We start from the raw sequence: 21,684 nt of genomic DNA, 5'->3' as shown, positions 1-21,684 counted from the left end.
TCACTTTCAGGTGATGACAGTGCACGTGTAGAAGCTCGTCTGTGGCTTGTAGCTACGTAAGGAGGACAATTAATTAAAGTTTGAAATGGGGTTCAGCCTTCTGATGGGTGAGAATCTTTCGGGGCATAATTAGAGTGAATTATTCTCCAAGCATGCTGACAAGACTCCTGCAGATGGCTGTTTTGCAGCTGGTTGTGCTTCGGGAAACTCTGCCAGCTGCTCTATGGAGAAGTGACTTTAGGAGCTGGTGTGACATCGTGATTCGTGTCTCTGCCACAAAGGCAAAACATCTGACGTGAAGCGGAGCCAGTGGAGGTCGTTCCATCTTCATTTTTTGGAGCTGTGTGACATTGAAGCCTGCAGTGAGGTGAGCACAGGTTGGTGGTGGGGTTTTCGCTCAGCCGTGGTGGGGATGCGCTCCCAAGTTTGACTTCGAGTGGAGATGTTGGTTGTCCCCCAGGTTTGTGTTTCTTACACTATCAGCTCCTTGGCACATGGTGCGTGCTCACACCGTGCTGTAATTCTTCTGTCATTATTCAGGGGTGCTCATCTTCCCGTGACTTAACGATGCTGGCGTATGAAAGTAATGCCTGGCAAGAAATAAAAGCAGGCAGGGAAGCTGTGATACGTGAAATACATAATATTTATGTTATGAACATTAATATATATGGAGGACGCGAGTTCCAAACACCTTTGGTTTTCCTTCTCCTGCTGAATGACAGAATGAATTAGAAGAGGGAAATAGCAAACAGGATCATGTAGCACCTTCGTAGTTGAGGTATAGAGAGTCAGGCAATGGTTCCAGTTCAAGAATTGGTGGAGTTTTGCTACATGCTATTAATCAGGTTTGAAACAATACTACAGAAATGTACTTTGCAGCTGAGAAAATAGATGCATAGGGCTCCTGGGCTGTCTGGCAGGAGACACTTGCACGAAATCTAAGTACAAGTGTCACCTCTTTGGCAACTATTATTTCAGCTAGCATTCAGATTTCTTGAAGAGAAGCTGAAATGAGAGACTATTTCTACCCAAAGCAAAATCTTGCACCAAAAGCACTGCAGTTTGATCCACTGGCTATATAGTAATTTTTTTTTTCCATAGTTGAGGGTTCCTCTTTCTTCCCTTCCTTCTCCCCTCCTTCCTTCTCCCCTCCTTCCTTCTCCCCTCCTTCCTTCTCCCCTCCTTCCTTCTCCCCTCCTTCCTTCTCCCCTCCTTCCTTCTCCCCTCCTTCCTTCTCCCCTCCTTCCTTCTCCCCTCCTTCCTTCTCCCCTCCTTCCTTCTCCCCTCCTTCCTTCTCCCCTCCTTCCTTCTCCCCTCCTTCCTTCTCCCCTCCTTCCTTCTCCCCTCCTTCCTTCTCCCCTCCTTCCTTCTCCCCTCCTTCCTTCTCCCCTCCTTCCTTCTCCCCTCCTTCCTTCTCCCCTCCTTCCTTCTCCCCTCCTTCCTTCTCCCCTCCTTCCTTCTCCCCTCCTTCCTTCTCCCCTCCTTCCTTCTCCCCTCCTTCCTTCTCCCCTCCTTCCTTCTCCCCTCCTTCCTTCTCCCCTCCTTCCTTCTCCCCTCCTTCCTTCTCCCCTCCTTCCTTCTCCCCTCCTTCCTTCTCCCCTCCTTCCTTCTCCCCTCCTTCCTTCTCCCCTCCTTCCTTCTCCCCTCCTTCCTTCTCCCCTCCTTCCTTCTCCCCTCCTTCCTTCTCCCCTCCTTCCTTCTCCCCTCCTTCCTTCTCCCCTCCTTCCTTCTCCCCTCCTTCCTTCTCCCCTCCTTCCTTCTCCCCTCCTTCCTTCTCCCCTCCTTCCTTCTCCCCTCCTTCCTTCTCCCCTCCTTCCTTCTCCCCTCCTTCCTTCTCCCCTCCTTCCTTCTCCCCTCCTTCCTTCTCCCCTCCTTCCTTCTCCCCTCCTTCCTTCTCCCCTCCTTCCTTCTCCCCTCCTTCCTTCTCCCCTCCTTCCTTCTCCCCTCCTTCCTTCTCCCCTCCTTCCTTCTCCCCTCCTTCCTTCTCCCCTCCTTCCTTCTCCCCTCCTTCCTTCTCCCCTCCTTCCTTCTCCCCTCCTTCCTTCTCCCCTCCTTCCTTCTCCCCTCCTTCCTTCTCCCCTCCTTCCTTCTCCCCTCCTTCCTTCTCCCCTCCTTCCTTCTCCCCTCCTTCCTTCTCCCCTCCTTCCTTCTCCCCTCCTTCCTTCTCCCCTCCTTCCTTCTCCCCTCCTTCCTTCTCCCCTCCTTCCTTCTCCCCTCCTTCCTTCTCCCCTCCTTCCTTCTCCCCTCCTTCCTTCTCCCCTTTGCTTTCTTTTTTTTCTTTCTTTTTCCTTCTGATGTTCTAAAGTTATGGAGCTAAAGGTAAATGCCGCAAGCAACCACTTGAACCTGGTGCCTCCAACAGGCACAAACACGCTGGGCTCCTTCATGTGGTTGAAGTTAAATTCTTCAGTAGCTGATGAATGAGATCTTAAATTCTTTGCTCACCCAGGCTGGGCAAATCCCCTTCCCTAGTTTTTTTTTTGGGGAAAAAAAAAAAAAAAAAAAACTTCTACTGAAAAACTCCCACCTCACATCATCTTTTCCTAAAAGGCCCATCCCAGCCCTTGTGCCTACAACGCATGGCACAAACCCTCCGTGGTGGTTTCTGGGGAGGAAAGCAAAGCATAGGAAATATTGCAGGGCCACACCTGCCTCGTTTATAGCTCATTACTCATCCCCACCCACTGCAGGGGCCCTGAGTATTTCCTTCAATGTGCCATTACAGCTTTGCCTGCACGGTGCTGGGTTGCTTTCTACCCACCAGCCCTTCCCTTCCTCCTTCAAGTCCCCTCGAATGGGGCTGGATGCCCCCACCATTAGTTGCCACTCGTGGGTCTGTTGGCTGCCTGGCTGTGAGGTGAGGCCATCAGTCACCGTCCCCCTCCCTCCTGTGTCGTACTGCACCTTGCTTGGCATAATTGCTTTCCTGGTGATTAAAAAAACTGAGTAATGCACCTATCGATGACCGAGCCTAGTTGCTTTTGTGGGGAATAAAAAGTCCAACTTTTTTTTTTTCTTTTTTTTTTTTCCCCTCTTATCTTTGGGTCAGACATGGGCTCCTGAGCAAAGGGATGTTTTGGTGCTTTGTAGTCATCCAGCTGAACTAGCAGCTCTAGCAAGACCTGCAGCTGCTCATTGCTGCGTGCTGGCCTTGTGCTGTGCTTATCTGCGGAGAAACGATGTGCAGCAAGGTCAGCGTGAGCTCAGCTCTGGGAAAGGAATTCTGGCTCTTGAGGACGTGGAGTCACAGGATGATGAAGGTTAGAAAAAAGTTCTCGTGTCCACAGGTCCATCCCTGCCATGCCCACAGCCCTCAGTGCCACATCCCCACAGCTCTGGGACACCTCCACAGTGACCCCAACACCTCCCTGTGCAGCTGTGCTGCTGCCATCGATGCTCCTTACGAGAAGAAACTTTCCCTAGTAATCAATAACCACCAATTACCTCAGCCCTACGCTCCAATTATTTGTTTCATCCCACGTAAGTCAGAGGCACGAAGCAGCACCGATGCTCTACTTTGTGCTTTCTCTGTCCCATAACACCATCAATCACATTTCCAAGTGGCTCAGTGCTGTGCCAAGGCTTTGAGAGATTAAGCTGAAAAGCACAGCATGTGGAAAAGGAAATGAACCTTTCAGAGGTGATGATTTTATAACAGGGGAAATGCAGGCAGCCTGCTTTGGTCAGAGGTCTGGCAGCAACAGTAAATCTGAGCTCACGTCAAGGGAGAAGAGCCTGAAAGCAGAGCTCAGATATCATTTCTGTTCTCTGAATGTTCTGATGTTTCAATGAAACGCGCGGAGTTGAGCTAATAAATCCTAAACTTTAACTGCAAATGTTTTCCTAATCGTGTGCCAGGGAGGGCAAGAGTGAATGCTTTGTTTCATAATAAGAGATTTTTATGGTAATTAAGATTGTTTTCCTCGCTTGTTTGCATAATGCTTTTGATTCAGGCTGATTAAGCAAACATCATTAACCTCAGACCGGGAAAACTTCATTCTTTTCCCCCCGTATTGGTGCTGCTACTTAAAATGGTCTTTAATGCAAACGTATCTCACAGAGATTTGCAGCGTGTGCACAATTCTTATTGCGTGGTATGGGTTAGGTTTTTTTTTATTATTATTATTTTTTTCTGGAATTATAATTTATCATATGACTCTTTCTTCACGTTCCCATATGTCAGTGTTTGGTTTTTTTTTAATGTGCATGTCATAATCAGTAATGCTGCACTGAAGCAAGACAATGAAACTCTCCATACAAGAGCCTAAAGGGGAGGGAAGCCAGATTATTTATATAAGTTAATAACTTGCAGTCTTTTTTTTTAATGAATTATTCTTTTTTTTTTCTTAACGTAAGAAAAATTATGGAGTGGCTTTTAATTTCTGTGTGTCTCGCATATAGAATGCATTGGAAAAAAATAAAGTGCTTAGAATAAATTAGCAGTTACACAGGGAGGACAAGCCCTGTTGATACAGTATGTCAAGAAAGTTGTGCAAAAATACAGGAAAAACACGTCAGGGTGTTAATTTCCCTTTCTGTGCTTGACATCTGGTCATTCTTCAAAGACTTATTACCATGGATTATATTATGAAGCTTAGGCTTCTCTCTTTTTTTCTCTTCTGGTTGTGATCATGTGTATGATTGCATGTATAGAATGCATCAGTGCATCTGAAAGAATACCACGGTCTGCTAAATGGAGATCTAAGAATATATGAATTGCTTTCCACTTGAATTAAGTCCTTAATGTAGAAAAATAATATACATCTATATTTAATATCTATGAATTTTGAGTTTCTGTAGCTCGTCTCGGTATTGCCTGTAGTCATACTGTCGGTATTAATGGGTTTTTCATGTGCCAGTTTCCAGGATTGCTTAAATCACATACACTTTATTACAGTTCTGCTGTGTTTTTAGACTCATGGAAATTCCTAATGCCCTTCTGGTACGTTCTTAAGCATTTTTGTGACATCACTCCCTCTGCCAATGTTGGGAAGATTGTTAGCTGCGTAGCAACGCGGAGCGAGAGGGGCTCAAGCATGGCCTTCATGATGAGAGATTATGAGGTTATGTCACACGTATTCTTTCTAAATCTTCTCTATCTGTCTGCCCCTAATCTGATTTTGGTTTAAGTTTAGGCTGGTAGGCACAGCTGAGGGTGCAGATTTGAACCTGAGTGTAAGTGACCTACTCTTACTCCAAAGGGTTTGATGGGTTGGCGTTTGGACTTGAGGATCTGGGAGGTCTTCTCCATCCTTAATGATTCTATGAAACTTTAACCTGCTCAGTTTCTTCCATGTTTCCATAGAACATGAATGGAGAAGTCATCTGGGAGAGCGTACTTATGTATTAATTCACATTAGGAGCAGTATGTTATACCAAAGTGTGGGCTAGTTCAGCACCAGCCAAGACCCCAATGGATGCACTGGGTGTTGAAATAGCAATGCTCTCCAGATTTGGCTAGCTGCAATCATTATTATTCTCTGTCTTTATCAGAAAAGCATAGTAGAAATTAAAGCAAAACCTTGATTTAATGCTTGAATAGCTCATCTTACTGTTCAGCTCATCTGGACAACAGTAGAGGAATGAATACAAATGATTTCCAGCCAAGTAGAAATTCTATTAAAGCAGGGTTTTTTTTGTTTGTTTGTCTGTTTTATTAAAAAAAAAGTCTTGAATTTCTTTTTAAACACAGTAAACCATAGATTTTTCATTAAAGTACATTTGTTGCTTTGGTTTAGTCTGTCAGCAGCCACTCCTTGGTCTTCTAATACTTATAGAATCTTCATGTCATGTTCTTGTTACCAAAACCCAGAAATCCTTTCAAGGAGACTATGAACGTTTTAGTATGAGGATTTTTTAGTAGTGGTCTTTAGAAGATGACGTTGACATCATTGGCTTCAGGAAATAAGTTAGAGTGTTTTTTTTTTTTGCAAGCAGCTTTCATAAAAAATATCTGAAAATCGTTCGTTTTCTTCTTCCAGTCATTTGTATCAGGAAGATGCAGAGGATGAGTGCCTTAATAAAACGGTGTCGACTGGCACAGCAGTTAACAGTGTTATCTTTAAATAGTTTTCTTTTTCTTTTTTTTTTCATTTTTTCTTTTTTTTTTCTTCTTTTTTTCATTTTTCTTCTTTTTTTTTTTAAGTATCTGTAGAAAATTATGGTAGTAAGGCTACATATCCTGCAGACGAGTTCTGGAAGGTCTCTGATTCCAATTTCAGCTCTTGTAGTAGGTGTCAGTCTGGCACGTGTGATGGCTTGGGCTGTGTGTGGACAGAAAGAACGATAGCTGTGGTTCACATTAATGCTATAGGTTTGGATCCAGGATTACTCAGGTAGGCAGGAGACACTGTATCCAACTCCATAAAGGCAGAGTAAAGAGTAGTGAGCTGCAGGTCGGGTAGGTTACTGTGCGGGGTTCCATTTGGGATGGTGGCTGTGTTGCTGTTCTCCATCTGGCAGTGAGAAGGGAAACACTGGGAGGACGTTGGGGATGATGAAATGAGAACCAGGGGGTCCACAGCTAGGCTGTCATCCTTCAGCTCCTCCCAGAGATTGCCTGGGACAAAACAGAAAGGATTGATTAACTTTCTTTACCCGTGCTTTTTGAAACACCCAAGAAATAGGTAACTATACAGCTACGTGTGCTGTATGTCTAAGTACTCTTAGTCGCTTGTGATGGTTTAGTTTCTATTAGTTTGTTTCCATAAAAACGTACATTTTGGGGAAAGCAGAATTATGTTAAGAGAATAGCTTTGCTTGAAAATTGGCAAGATTCTGTTGCAAATGTATCATAGAATAGTAGAACTACAGGTCCATTAGGGTTGGAAAAGACCACTGAGACCATCAAGTCCAGCCATCAACCCATCCCCACCATGACCACTAACTGTGCCCTCATGAAGTGTAACTTCTTGTGGAAAGAAAACCCCTATTTTGAAAAGGAGAAATTGCCTCTGTAATTTCTTGTGAGATCCTGAAAGTGAATCTGCAGATAATAGTACTGCACAACTGGGCTCATTGTCTTTGTATGACATAGCTTATCTGAATGGCATGCTGAATTACTGGACATACGATTTCATGACCAAAAAAAAAATCAGAAATATGACTTGATGCCTCATCCCTGTTCAAGGCCAGGTTGGATGGGGCCCTGGGCAGCCTGAACTGGTGCCTGACTTAGTTGTTGGCAACCCTGCCTGTGGCACAGGGGTTGGAACTAGATGATCTTTGAGGTTTCTCCCAACCCATTCTATGATGGTTTGGCTTTTTTTTCCTAAAGTGCAACAGAAAGTTTCTCATCTTTCCATTAAACTTATCTCAGTGAAAGGACTTGCTAAGGGACTGCAGCAGGGCTGCGTTTCTCATCTTCATCACTGAAGGTTTCTTGCTGAGGGACGCGGTTAGTGGGCATGGTGGGGATGGGTTGGCAGTTGGACATGGTGATCTTTGAGTTCTTTTCCAATCCATTCTGTGATTCTGTGGGTGGGGATGGGTTGATGGTTGGACTCACGATCTTGGAGTCCTGTTCCAACCTCAGTGCTTCTATGAGCTGGCGTGGTGGAGACGGGCTGATGGTTGGACTCATAATTGTAAAAGTCCTTCCCAACATTAACGATTCTATGATTCCTGGGGGCAGCATCTAGAATACTGCCACTGTGCTGGGCTGTGAGGTACTACAACCTAAATCTACGCCGCAGGACTACCTTGGATCCCTACCTTGGAGATCAAAGTCGGTGAGGGACGGATTCAGAGCATCGATGTCGTTGCTGAGGTCCCCCTCCTGCAGCAGAGGGTCGGGCACCGTGCGGGCCGTGCAGTGCTCTGTCATCACCTTCACGCCGCAGCTCGGGGGGGTCTGGGCCGGCAGTGGGGAGTCCTGGGTGATGCTGGGTTGACCCCGCAGTTCGTTTGGAGCCTCCCCAGAAGGAAACATTGTCTGATGGTCGGGTGTCTGCGGCATTAACGCGCTTGAGATTGGAGGGAAGCCCTGCGGGGCGGTGTAGCATGCGGTTTGCTGCCCTCCGAGCAAGTTTGGCAACGTGCTCTTGGCATGGAGAGCTGCTGCTGATGTGTGGATGGGATGCAGAGGCTGTGGTATAGAGGAAAGCGAGGGCTCGCCCAAGGAATGGGGTTGGACTGCCATCTGCCTGGAGAGGGATGCGCCTGCAACGCCATTCGGGCTGCACGACATGATGGAAGATCGCAGCTTTTCACCTTTGTCGCCTATCAGCGTGTCGAGCTCTTCTACAAAACAAAGAAAAACAAAATCCGTAAGGTGTTTCCTGCAGAGCCTTCATCCTCGTAGCTTGCAGCCGGGGAACGGGGTGGGCGTGATGGCAAACAAAAGCACCGACCTGTAGGATAATAACCCCAAAAGCCTGAAATGCTCTTCTAAATAATCAGTGCTGAATGTGAATGGGGAACATTATATTGCTGTGTTTAAAGGCTGGGTATTTATTGGATAATTTCAATTTTATTCTCTAGCACTTAATTCAGGTTTGCTTTAACATCTCACGAAGCGTTACGATAGAACACCTTTGTGCCTATTTAGAAGCAAAACCAGGTCTTTAATTCTGCTTTTTTGACTTTATATTAAGGGAAGCACCCTTAAATATTTCCTAAGTAATGCAATAAATGCTCTTGCACAGCTTGGTGTGCATTGCAAAGCAAGTTGTGGGCTGCTGCTTGAGAGCTAACGCACTCACTTATTACTGACCTGGCTTTGCCATACTCTTCCTCACAGCCACTGGATCTTTCCTCTTCCATTTCTGCAGCTCCTCCTGCATCTTATCAATCTTGGCAGGGTTCAGAGCCCACAAACAGCCTTTCCGAGAAGAGTTGCCTGATTTGTTTTCAACTTTCTCAAAGCATTTGTTCAAGGACAAGTTGTGGCGCACAGAGTTCTTCCAGCCATCCGGGGCTGTCTGGAAACACAAAGCCAATCTAAGAATGGTTTTTCAAGGGAAAAAAAATCAATCAATCCCATATAGAATCGTCCATTTGGTGAGACTATAATATAATACTGCTTAGGTGATATTTTCTATGTTATGAAACTGGTATGTTCAAAGGAAAGTTATTCTTGTGCGCAAATGGTTTGATCACGTGCCCTACAAGTGCAATATGGGTTTCTACACTTGATTGCTACACCTTTTTGCTTTACACTTATTTTTAAGCCAGTGGTGGAAGCTGGGAGGGGGTTCTTTAAACCTGACATTGCATTAAAGTGATTCTTCCGTTTGTATTTAGGTGGTTTCTGGTCAAGCAAAATTCCTTCCTTACTCTGAGGACTGTTTTGCAAGAAGGAAAAAGATGCTGCTTATCACACTGAGATGCTGCATATGAGCGTGCTGGTCCGTATCATAGGATTCCTGTGGTGAATTCCTGATGGGTCACCTCCTTGTCTTCTACAGAAATTCTGTACAATCATAGAATTCTAGAGAAATTCCACGGAATTATAGGATTACGTTGATTCTATGAAATTTGACCTTTGGATTCTTCCATTGGAACATCAACTCCTTGTCCCCCAAGGCAGACCTTCACTACAAGCTGGGAAATACCACATTTTCCATTTCTGACAAATTCCTGATAAATGTAATACGTTTAATGCTTGCTTCTTCATCCAAAATATTGCTTAGTTGTGAAAGCTGAATACACGTAATCTGCTACAACACAAAGTATTTGTCTTTCCTAACAGCACCGTTTCTACCCTTTTGTCCACCTGATGTCAGCATTTCACCGCTCTGTTGGCCAATCCCATCGGTGAGTCAACCTGCAATTCTATGATTAAAAAAAACCAGTACAAAAAACCCAACCCAACCCCTTACAGCCCTTTCTGCTATAGGGTAAGATTGAAGATGAGCGGGGATGCGTTGGCACAGCTGTCCATGGAAGTGGGGGGGAGTCCTCGTCCACGGAGGTGTTGAGGAACCATGGGGATGTGGCACTGAGGGCTGTGGGCACAGCGGGGTGGGTTGGGGTTGGATTTGGGGATCTGTGAGCTTTTTTCCAACCTGAATGATTCCGTGGTTCTACGATGACCATTTTTTGCCCCCTGCGGATCACATCCAAGCTTTTTTGCCAGCTCCAAAAGCAAATACAGCTTTCTCCAAGGGAAGATGTGCAATTAAGCTGTGCTAACCTGGGAGAGTGCTCACACTCCTGGCCGCGTGTGCGAGGCTGCACAAACCTCCTTCTGTATCGAGACGGGATAATTAGTGTTTCTGCTTGGCGCTGGGAGTGGCGTTGTGTTTCTCAGAGGTTTTCAGATGCGTGGGGGTGTGAATGGTGAGATTGTTTTAGGAACGTAAAAGCAAAAAGTACACGGATTTATTCCGGGGAGCTCTGCCAAGAGTTGAACAGGTTCTTGCACTAAACTCGGTACTGCTGAGCAGTGAGAAATAGTTGTTTACCTAGCTGGGCCCCGAAGGAATGCTCCAACAAAGCGTTAGAAGTACTGCTCTGTCACCAGTTTTTATTTTCACATTTGATGCTTGGTTAATGAACTGAGCTCTGCCTGCTGGAGCTACCATTGTACAGTTGGAGTTGTTTTGCTGCCATGATTTGGCCCATCGTTGCTTCCAGAGCAGTGTGGAAGAAGTTATGTGGAATGAAGCTCCGTTGGACCTTCCCAACCTCATGGACCACTGGCAATAGCCCAATTAACGAGATGAAAGCTCAGCGTTCAACTCTAATTGCACCGAAGCAAAAAAAAGATGATGAGCCAAAAAAGGTCGTTGTGCAGAGCCATTGATCCCGACGGCCTCTTGAAGTTTAAAGAGTTCAGTGATCTTGCAAAACCCTTTCTCTTTAAATCTAGGTCTCAAGAGAAGGGAGAGGTACATCAAAGAGTAATTCACCTTCAGCTGTGTAGATGATTTTTTTTTTTTTTTTGGGACGTAGGAGTTGGATTGCTCTGTTTCAACTAGAAATGAGATTGTTGCATCATAGAAACTAAATTTGCTGTGGCAGCGAATACGAGTTAATTTGACTAGGCTTGTATCATCTCATGTCTCCCAGCAAGATTCTACATACACTTGTGCTCTACTTCAGTCCTGTTCTAATTGCTTCCCCTCCCCCTGGTGAATCCTGCTGTTTACTGAGTTCTGTAGCACCAACATGAGGCTGTTTGCTGATTTCTGTATTGCTTTAACTTGTTAAATTCTCTCAAAATATGTTTTTTGTCAAATATTGATAATTCCATGGGCTGCCTTAAAGCCTGGATGGAGGTAGGGCTTAGTCCTTATGGGCACATTTGCTTATTCTGTTCTTATTTTAAGGATGTTTAGGATGAAAATATTCAATTATTTGGCTGTATTTCTAAGTAAAATGAAAAAAAAAAAAAAAGGCAGAAAAAAGTTGCAAAATTTGGATTGTTCCAAAATAAACCCTGCACCATTCTTTTCCTATATTGCTTATGAAGGCTGTGACCTCATTCCCACTGACATAAATAATCGAAGAAAAAGCCACGAGAATCTGCAAGAAGACCTCCCAGTGGAACAGATGGGTTCTGATGAGTGAGAAGAGCGAGGTTTAGGCCTAAAACAGTCATTTAAAGCTGTGTTGTGAGACAGAGGAGAAGTAACTTCAGTTTGGTCTGATGAACTGCCGTGGGCACACCGTTATACCTATAAAACTGATTTTAGTCATCTCACTTTTCCACTTGAAACTTATTCATGGTATGTTCCTAGAAGATGGTAATGTGTGCCCTCTGACTATTGGCATATTATATTATATTATATTATATTATATTATATTATATTATATTATATTATATTATATTATATTATATTATATTATATTATATTATATTATATTATATTATATTATATTTTAGTTGCTATTTATCCTCAAAACCACTTGACACCGCTGTATAATTGTATCAGGACATTTAATGATTCTCAGTGCTCTTTCCTTAACAGGGACATCTGAATCGTCTTTCTGTAGTTGCACTGAATCTATTTGAATTGCTGCATGCTTATTTGCAATAGGAAGCAGAACAAGCCTCACATTGCTTTGGTTTTAGGTCTTGCTAACAGCTGTAGGCCACTTGCTCTGGACATTTAGCAAGACTTTTTTTGGGGAATCAGCAAGAACAAAGCTCTGTGTAGAGCAGCAGCCAGCAATTCAATTACAGCTCCCTTGAGATCTAACTGTAATCCCTCTGCTCTGGGGCTGGATGCTGACTAATCTCCTCCCACCTGCATCCCAAGTGCAAGAAGCCATTTGCTCTTACAGCACGGATTTAAATCTCAATAGCATCTGGTGCAAGCTGTGCATCCATGCCTTCACCAGCATGAGCGTGTAATTATCAGCTTAGTACCATTTATCACATCTTATACTTTTCCTTTTACAGGGCATGCCTCAGATGAAGTTGCCCATGATGACATCCCAGCTCCAGAACAGAGCAGCTGATGGAGCTGTGGGTGACCCTCCTCACTGCAGGGAGGGGGACCTGGTGGCCTTTAAAGGTCCCTTCCAACTCAATGATTCTGTGAAGATGCCTCTGCTTCCATGATTTTGGAGGTACTGTAATGGCACGGGAAGCCACAGGACCAGTTCTGCCTGTATCTGAGATCTGAGAGGAAGGGATGATGTTGTTTTTAGAAATATTTATCCCTTTTACGAGCTGTTAGCGAGGAGTGGCTGCTTGTTATCTATGCAAGCTCCAAGTTGGAGCTGTTCTTAATAAACTTTTGTGTTCAGTTGCACTACATGCTGCACTATGTACACATATTCTGCCCAGGCACAGAACTCACCTTAAAGTAAGGAAAGTGCTCTGTCATGAAATTGTAAATCTCGCTGACTGGCAAACTGCCCGTCTTGCTGTTTTTGAGTGCCATGAAGATCAGGATGCTTTGGGGAGAGAAACCAGAAAACTGTTTTAGCTTGTCAGAAAACACAATGTTTGTCTCAGAGCTTGTGACGACCATGGCTTTCACTCCCATACAATGAATCAGGTTGGATATTGGGAACAATTCACTCTCTAGAAGTGATGCAATGGAACAGCTGCCCAGGGAGTGATGGGGTCACCATCCCTGGAGGTGTTTCAGAGCTGTGGGGATGTGGCACTGAGGGATGTGGTCAGTGGGTATGGTGGGGTGGGTTAGGGTTGGATCTGAGGATCTTGGATCTGAGAGCTCTTTCCCATCCTGAATGGATCTATGAATACCAATGATGCTGACAGTTCCCACTCAGCCACAAGCAGTGCATCACTCTTAGATGTAATGGTCAAAGTCCGTGCAGGATATGAATAGCTCATATTTTCAAGTAAAATGATGGAAAATGGACTCGAGACCTTAAGTCCTGGCTGTGTGTCTGAAGGCTGTGCTTCAATGCTTACACTGATAAGGGGCGCATGGAAAGTATCAAGCTGAGTGGCAGAAGGTATAATTAAAAATTGTCTGACCTGAGTGATGTTTGGGGGCTAATCCTATGTGATAAGCAGCACATCTGATGTGTTTTCTAGACGTTTCCTCACCCTTCATGGGGAATTAAACAGCACTAATACAGGTCCTGCAAAGACACTTAATTATGAATAGTCTTATGCTGATTTGCAGCACCTAAGACTTTGCATTAGGAAAAGGCCTAGCTTTTCTTCTTTACATCATCTCATTTCCCTCTGCTTTGGCCCCGAAGTCTGGAGCATGCTATGATTCATACAAGCAGGACAGAGCACACTGGGAACAGGGTAGGTAAGCACCTTCCTGCAAATTATGCCAAAAATATGCTGTGGGTAAACAGTGTGTCTCCTGTAGCATTAGGAGTTGAAAAAAAAAAAAGTTTTCTTACCTGTAGGAGTAGATGGGCTTGGGAAATAGAGGCTGCTGGGATTCTTGAGTGCTTTGAGGAGCAATCCTTTGGTAGGGGTAGTGCGAAGAGGTGATGTAAGTCACCGGGTAGCTGCCTCCTGATGGGTACTGGGGAGACAACCAAAGAGATGTCACTTGGCTTGGCAACGGGTTCTCAGAATGGTTCTTTCTTTATAGAAATACCAAGCTTTAATTCTGAGGATGTTGTCCTCTACCTACGTTTAATAGCTGTTATGCAAAGGCAGAACTGAAGTCTGTCTAGCACAGTTTTGAAACACACTGGTGCTACTAATCAGTGCTTGAGAAGGAGGAGAAGCTGGAGAGGGATGGGCTGGGATGTTGGCTGCTACCAGTTTTGTTGCAGTGAGTTCCATGCTAAAGAACTGTTTATTATTGCACGTTATTCTACTGAGTACTTGTGAAAAATGGGTCGTTGTACCCTATCTATCATCTCCAGGTCGTGCACAGTCGTACACAGAATTTATTCCTTTGGCCATCCATTTACTGGCATCTCTTCAAGAGATCTCCAGGCATTTCCAATTCTCAATACTCTCAGCGATGGATGGCCCATCGTGGAGTCACCCTGATAGAAATATAGCAGTGCAAAAACACAGGGAGGTCAAAGGAAATACAGCATGTGCCTTGCCTTGATTGCAACAGAGTTTCTGCCAGTTTGCTCTCCATTTCCTATCGCAGCGGTTGGTCACGTATTGTTCTGTTCTGAATTACAGTTCCAACCTGCTGGCAAGCAGCTTTCAAGAACAAAGCAGCGCTGCCCCACGGAGCTGAGATACCATCAGTTGGCTCTCGGTGTGCTGAAGGCTCCCACTCAACTCGCAGTTGGTAAGAGAGGAATTTCTGCCTCTTACAGCTGAATCTTTCCAGATGCCAAGGGTAGGGCACGGCCAAAATTAGGAATCGTGTCACAGGCTATTAAAAATCTGCTTGCGTGCCTTTGCTGGTGCTCAAAGGTTGCTGAGCCATGTTCTGGTGCGGTGCTGCTCACCTCTGCAAGCCCTGTGTCATGAGTTTTTATGGTTCCTCTGAAGACTCTAATATGGATTTTTCAGAGTCATCAAGAAAATTTTTCCTGGTAACTAATTTATACGTCTTAGTTTCTTTCTGCCATTGGTTTCAGCGCCTCTTTGAAAGGGTTCTAAGAAGGAACTGGCTGGGATGTTGCTACCAAAAGCAAGAACTGGGTGTTTTCATGGTGATTTCTGTTTTATTGGTCTCATTACTCCTTTTTGAGGGAGCAAGGCTGGGGAATGCTCTGGTACGACTGGCTGGAGCTGGTTGTGCTGGATGAAAGGTGTCCGTGTTTTATGGTGGGTGGGTTGGCAGTGTCTGCCACTTCTTTCAGGTCCATAAGAAGTAATTTTCCAGCTGAGTCACCATTTGTGCTGTGTCCAGCAAAGGGGAAGGTGAGGCCACTTTATCGTTTGGATGGAGTTAATGAAGGAGTTGATCTCTCTCATCCCTTAATGAAAAGAGAAGCGTCGTTGCTCCAGGCCAGGGGGCTGTTCTGAGTTTAACTCCACGTGATTTAACTCCAAAGTGATTTAAGTTGTCCGTTCCGTACAGATTTGAGAGGTAAAACATTAATACATGCCAAAAGTGTTATTCCATTTCTTCTGTCCTGTATCACTGCTCATTTCCTAGCATCTGACGATGGCACACGGACAGCATCTCAACCTGTTGTGACTTTGCCTGCTGACAGCCCTCACTTTTCTTCCATTAGTAGAATCCGTCGCCATGCTTTTACAACATCAAGCAGCACAAACTCCAAGCAAAGCCTGCTGCTTGTAGGAGAGCTGTCACCCTGCCAACCTTGCAGGTGGATGGGAGACTTTCTCCTCCTGCAGTGCTTGTTGTGTCTTGCCTAGCAGTTTTCCCAGAAGACAGCTGTAACGTTGTGGGTTTTTTGAACGTGCTTAATGCAGATGGGTAGTAATATTACTGGTATCAAAACAGCAGTGAAAAGGGAAGCGTGCTCACTTCAGTTGTATGTATTTTATACCTATATGTGTATATAGCCTTAATATTGTGCACTGTCGTGCATCAGCATTATAGTTAGTTATGCTTCAGCTGAATAATCCTTCACTGGGAATAAGAGCCAAAAGACTGTAAAGGAGATGGATGAGCCACCAAACTCAGTGAGCATCGTCTTGCTGTTATTTACTTTAACAAGAGGTATTGTTTCATCTGTTTTTTTGTTGGGGGGGAGGAGGGGAGTTGTTCCTGTGACTACTGTATGACTACAGCACTAGGAACACAGCATTTTTGGTACTGACCTGATGGAAGGGATGTGAGGAGCAATACATCTGCTGCACTTGGGGCTGATAGCAGTACAACCCAGGCTGCCCTTCCAGTGGGGATGTCCTAAGCTTGAGGTCTGAATCCTGCTAGAAGATATTTAAGGAAAGCGTTGTTAGAGAAAACACCTCAGTTTAATGCCATCAGTTGCTGTCCTGACTTGTCTTTCATTATTCCCTGTACCATCCTCTTGTCATCCCACTGCCACTTCCAGTATTAACAAATGTTTGTGCTATTTTGGTGACTGTAAGATGATGTTTTTGGTCAGAAAAATCAACTTGCCAGCAGCCTGTAAGCTGTGTAGGAGCTTAGAAGTTGCTCTTTAATGGAATTGGTGGAGACATGAATGAGCAGTTGGTCTGAGGAGTCAGAGGTGCTTCAGGCAGGGCACACGCAGCGCTCATTTTACATTCTTTGCAGCTTTGTATTTGGCAAGAAAATGGGATTTTTCTCAGTAACTGTATACAGGTTTTGCATTAAACTCATCTGATCTGAGGTTATATTATTATATCCTGGAAACAGGAGGTTTCTATCAACTTCATCTCTAGTGTGAGTAGCTTGGAAATGTCCCCCATCCCTTGCTAAATTGTCTTAGTTCTTTTAGAGATTATTTTTGTTTCTTTTTTACCCCCCTTTCTTTCCGTAACCCTGCAATTCTTTGTCTCAAAATCAGTCCAGAGCCAATGATCAGGGCCCTCTCCTGGTTGTCTGCACCAGATTATGAAGATGGGGTTTACAACGTGGATCATAGCAGAGGTACCTTGTAGGGATGCTACCACGTGGCGAGTGACTCCTCATACTTTCACACAGTACTTGCTATAAACAGACTTTGTACTTAGTTTTAAGTAAGTAGAACTGATATCTAAGAGCTCCTCTTGCTGCCAAGAAAAATGCAGTTCAGCAAAGGCATTGTAAGAAATGTATGTATGTTCTCAGATGCACGTGTCCTCACAGCAGGTTGGAAAAGAGCTCTAAGGTCATCCAGTCCAACCACCCACCTACCACCAGTGTTGCCCTCAGTGCCACATCTCCGTGGTTCTGAACACCTGAAGGGATGGGGACCCCACCACCTCCCTGGGCAGCTGTGCCATGCTTGAAAAAACACCATAAAATTCCATCCCTTGAGAATGCTGATTGATGATAGTGATATAAAACCTGTTATTGGGACGGGTTTGAATTTTTAAGGCTCCTTTCTACTGGAAAATCCTTTGTCCGTATCCACCTTCCAGATAATCGTTTTTCAGAAGGGAAAGGATTAAGACAGAGAACTCTGACAAATAAATATAGATGTCTTTTATAGGCTCTTGATGTCTTTCATGGGCCCTAGCCTACAAATTCAGTAGAGATTAAAATCTACGTAGTCGCATTGAGATGAAATAATTCCAAAAGCAAACTTTTTTTCCCAATTAAAACCAGGAAAAAAAAAAATAATAATAGTAAATATACTGACCATGACTTGTGAACTGTGATCTTGACCTGTGGTGCTGTACTGGAGGCTGTTACACCACGGCTGTTCGGAGGAGATGTTTGGAAGGTGCGTTGGAAATGACTCAGACTCATCAGGGCCCGTAGATCCTGGGAGACCCTCAAAACCTTCAATACTTCTGGTGTTTTTGAAAGACGGACCTTCAGGCGGAAGGGTTTGCTGTGCTTCCTGGAAGACATCCTCACTGATCTGCCTCTTGTAGGGGTGAAAAGGGTTCCTGCTGCTCTTGAGGAACCTGTCGTAATTTCCTACGGTGTTTTCCTCGTAACTGTACCGCCGGAATTTTTCTGTGCTGAAGGAGACCTGAAATTTGTTCTTGCTGCAGTGAATCCCTTGGCTGGGGGGATATCTCCCAAGCTCCTGGGCTGGAGATGCAGGGCTGGGGCTGTGGGAGGACTCAGAGCTCTTCCTTTCTGTCCTGCTGTCTGATTCGTACGGTTGGCAGTTGTAACTGGGATTATCCTGCAATGAATTGTTGGCATTTGTTTAGGGTTAGGTTGAACAAATATTTTTCCAGTACGTTGAAAATGTGCATTATTGACGATAATTAGAAAATTACTAGTCCTACCACCTCCGCACAGATAAACTCTGAAAGGTTTTTCTCATTACCTGGTGTCCAAACCTGTTTAAAGGTAAGTTGATAGAATAATTAAGAAGGCTGAAATAATCTTAATCTGTCAGCTATCTGTGAAAAACAGGATGTCATGGGCAACTTTTGCCTTGTTGATCTGTCAGTTCCAGAGAGAAGATGATGTGTGATCAAATGATGAAAGATTAAACGACAGGAATATGGCAAGTGCAAATCCTGTCATACATGAGTTTAATCAAATGGGCTTGAGTTCATTCTTTGTGTTACACATTGCTAGATATGTTAGCAGTTGCATCACTTCCTCTCATTAGTGTAACCACACTCATTCCATGAGCCATGGAGGGTCTGGGCAGGCAGCTTCATCTCCTTCCTGTCTCATCTCCTCCCTTCCCTTTTGTTGGCAAAATGAAATTAACAACTACTCAAGGACTCTTTAATCTAGAGGGGAAAGGCTTAACAAGAACCAGTGTCTGGGTCCTGGAGCTGAACACATACAGCTTAGAAATTATGCATATTTTCCCTGACATCAATGGTGAGTAACATCTTGGATGCTTTTTGGGAAGACATGCTGAAGTCAAGAGCAGGTTATTATGTTCAGTGAAGGGAAAACAATCACAGAATCTCAGAATCATTCAGGTTGGAACATTCACACTGGAACAGGTTGCCCAAGGAGCTTGTGGATGCCCCATCCCTGCAGGCATTCAAGGCCAGGCTTGATGTGGCTCTGGGCAGCCTGGTCTGCTGGTTGGCGACCTGCACACAGCAGGGGGTTGGAACCAGATGATCATTGTGGTCCTTTTCAACCCAGGCCATTCTGTGATTAGAAAAGACCTTCAGGATCCTCATGTCCAACCCCAACCCATCATGTCTCTGACCACATCCCTCAGTGCCACATCTCCATGGTTCTTGATCACCTCCAGCGATGGGGATTGCCCCACCTCCCTGGGCAGCTGTGCCACTGCACCTACTCTATCTGAGAAGTTTTTCCTAATATCCAACCTGAACCTTCCCTGGCACAACTTGAGGCCATGTCCTCTTGTCCAATTGCTGTTATTTGGGAGAAGGGGACATAATGTGCAGTGATACTCAGCTGTTACTACCTTCCCACTTGCCTGTGGCAGAAGCTGCAGCAGGGAGCAGTTCAGCCCAGGATGAACTCTATCAACTCTTTGAAAGGGTAGATAACTGCAGGATGAGGGGAAATGGTTTTAAGTCGAGGGAGGGAAGATTTAGGTTGGATGTCAAGGGGAAGTTCTTTATGGAGAGAGTGGTGAGGTGCTGGAACAGCTGCCCAGAGAATTTGTGGATGCCCCATCCATCCCTGGAGGTGTTCAAGGCCAGGTTGGATGGGGCTCTGGGCAGCCTGGTCTAGTATTAAATGTGGAGGTTGGTGGCCCTGCGTGTGGGTTGGAGATTCATGATCCTTGAGGTCCCTTCCAACCCTGGCCATTCTGTGATTCTGATTCTGTGATACACAAAAAGTAAGGTCAGATTATCAAATAGTCCCGTTTTCCCCTTTCCCTCTCTAAATTCAAGTTATTCTTACAGGAGAACAGGAAAAGGAATACACGGAAGAACCAGTTTTCAAGAAATCTCAAGGGGATTTCTGCAGAGTGGAACAGGGTAGAGTTTGTTTCATTCATATCCATGTGGGTCTGTGGGTCTGTCTGAGCTGTACCTCTGGGGGAGGAGAACAGCACTGAGCTGTAGCACTCACCGTTTGCTGAATTGGGGATACTGAATCCCCCGGTGTCTTCATGAGGTCCTCTTGTTGGTCCCTTTCCAAAGTGTCCGAAGAAGAAAATTTAATATTAGATTGATCCTGAAGTAGTGAAACCATTACCAAATCCACTTCAGATGGAAATTCTGTTATAACGAAGGAAAATGGCAATAAATATTTTCTAAAACTGAAAACTGGAAAAGAAACCTTCTTGTTACAGTGTTAGGCATTCTGCTGGGCAATAACCTATTCTAATAGTAAAGGTATTCCTAACCTGAATTTTCCCTTTTGCTCTCAGAGAAATGTTATCTAGGCATAATTGCAATGAAGTGTGATACAGTGTTATGCAGTCTTACCACTATTTTTAATAGAAATAATTACTTTTTTTTTTTTTTTTTTTTTTGCCTTTTGTAAGTTAATAAAAATGCATTCCTGTGGATTTGAGAAAATTTAGCAATATTGCTTTACTGAGAATTATTAATTAACTGTCATTGCTTTTAGAGGGACTGCATACAACGAAGGTGTTTGTTCCTATCATTACTTAAGACTGGTGAGTACCACCAACTCATGGTTTTGCCTTTTTTCTGTTATCAGTGCCTTATGTTCTGCACAATTGAAATCTCAGGTATTTAAATGAGTTCCCAAACTTTGATCTTCAGATACTTCAGACATATCTAATGATATTTGTCAGAGTTAGATGAGTAGATTTAATCTTCTAGAAGTCTGCTTGCCATTGGTTTCTTTTGTAGTCCCTTTTCACTGTAAATTTAGTCAGACTGCAGTGGCACAACTCAGATTTCAGGGGTAGAAATCAGGGGGGGAAGGCAGTTCAAGGGTTAATTCACCAAGTCTTTGCCACGTGTTTAAATGGCTGTTAGGTAAATAACTGAAGGGGTTATCGGGTTTGGCTAACAAAGATATATCACTGAAAAATGTGGAAAATCTGTTTTGCTTTTACAGTTCAAAGAGAAATCTGTATTTATGATGAGTTAGACTGCACTGCCCAAGGGGATGAAGTACAATGGGGCTTGGAAATCACATATAAGACCTTGAGTGTACAGGAAAGAAATGATGTGAGCTAAAGTTCACTGTGTTTTGGGCACAGGCCCCATTCCCAGTAGCTGAACTGGAGGTTGATGAGGAGATATACATAAAACTCCTCTTGAAAGGAGCAGGTGGGAAAACTGACAGCTTGGAAATATGTGCACGTGTATATTTGTCACTGTTCCAGGCTGTCTGTCCTCTTAATGCAGTTTTCCCACTTATCTCCAGGTTATAGAAAGCTGTATCTGACCTCTCCTTTATACTGCAGTTCTTCAACCCCACTGCCTAATTTGTGGTCTTAAGCATTAGAATTTCATTAAGAGCTGTTGTGCAGTTACAGGTCCTGCCTAATGGCTTTTCCATTGCAAGAGACGTTGGACAAATGCTCACAGATAAAGGAAGTTCTGAGAAATCAGAGAAAGTAAGAGAAGAAGGAAGTCAAAAAGTTTTGATTGCAGAGAATCATAATGTTTTTCTCTTCCCGTTAGTTTTGCCACCAGAACCAGAGCAAAAGCATTGGCTAAAGGGTGAACTGGGCATGTCAGAAATAGAGTATGTCATGGCTATTTGGAGAGCTAATACAATGTGGGCCAAGAAAGCCAAATTTTTATCGTCTCCCCCCTCCAAGTATTTTGCCAGGCTCTGTTTATTAATTTAATTTTGTCATCTCATGGAGGCCGATAGGAAAGGAGGAGTCTTACTGAGCTTTTAATAAAGCTATAAT

At 44.2% G+C, this 21,684-nt stretch overlaps 1 protein-coding gene across 1 annotated transcript; it reads right to left on the bottom strand.

The window, feature by feature from the left end:
* Positions 1–5,704: 5,704 nt before the first annotated feature.
* Positions 5,705–20,036, bottom strand: FOXN1 (forkhead box N1). Its single transcript, XM_031591329.2, has 8 exons — positions 19,914–20,036; positions 17,572–18,069; positions 16,100–16,210; positions 13,786–13,913; positions 12,753–12,849; positions 8,714–8,921; positions 7,714–8,241; positions 5,705–6,559 (listed from the first exon to the last, which is right to left on the bottom strand). Exons 1-8 carry the CDS (start codon positions 20,034–20,036, stop codon positions 6,297–6,299), a joined length of 1,956 nt encoding a protein of 651 aa, XP_031447189.2. The 3' UTR covers positions 5,705–6,296.
* Between the last annotated feature and the right edge of the window lie 1,648 nt (positions 20,037–21,684).

This window comes from Phasianus colchicus, chromosome 21 (genome assembly GCF_987193195.1).
Source record: "Phasianus colchicus chromosome 21, bPhaCol1.hap1.1, whole genome shotgun sequence".
NCBI classification, from domain to species: domain Eukaryota; kingdom Metazoa; phylum Chordata; class Aves; order Galliformes; family Phasianidae; genus Phasianus; species Phasianus colchicus.
Note: the sequence above shows the minus strand (reverse complement) of the source record. Positions and strands in the feature narration are given on the sequence as shown.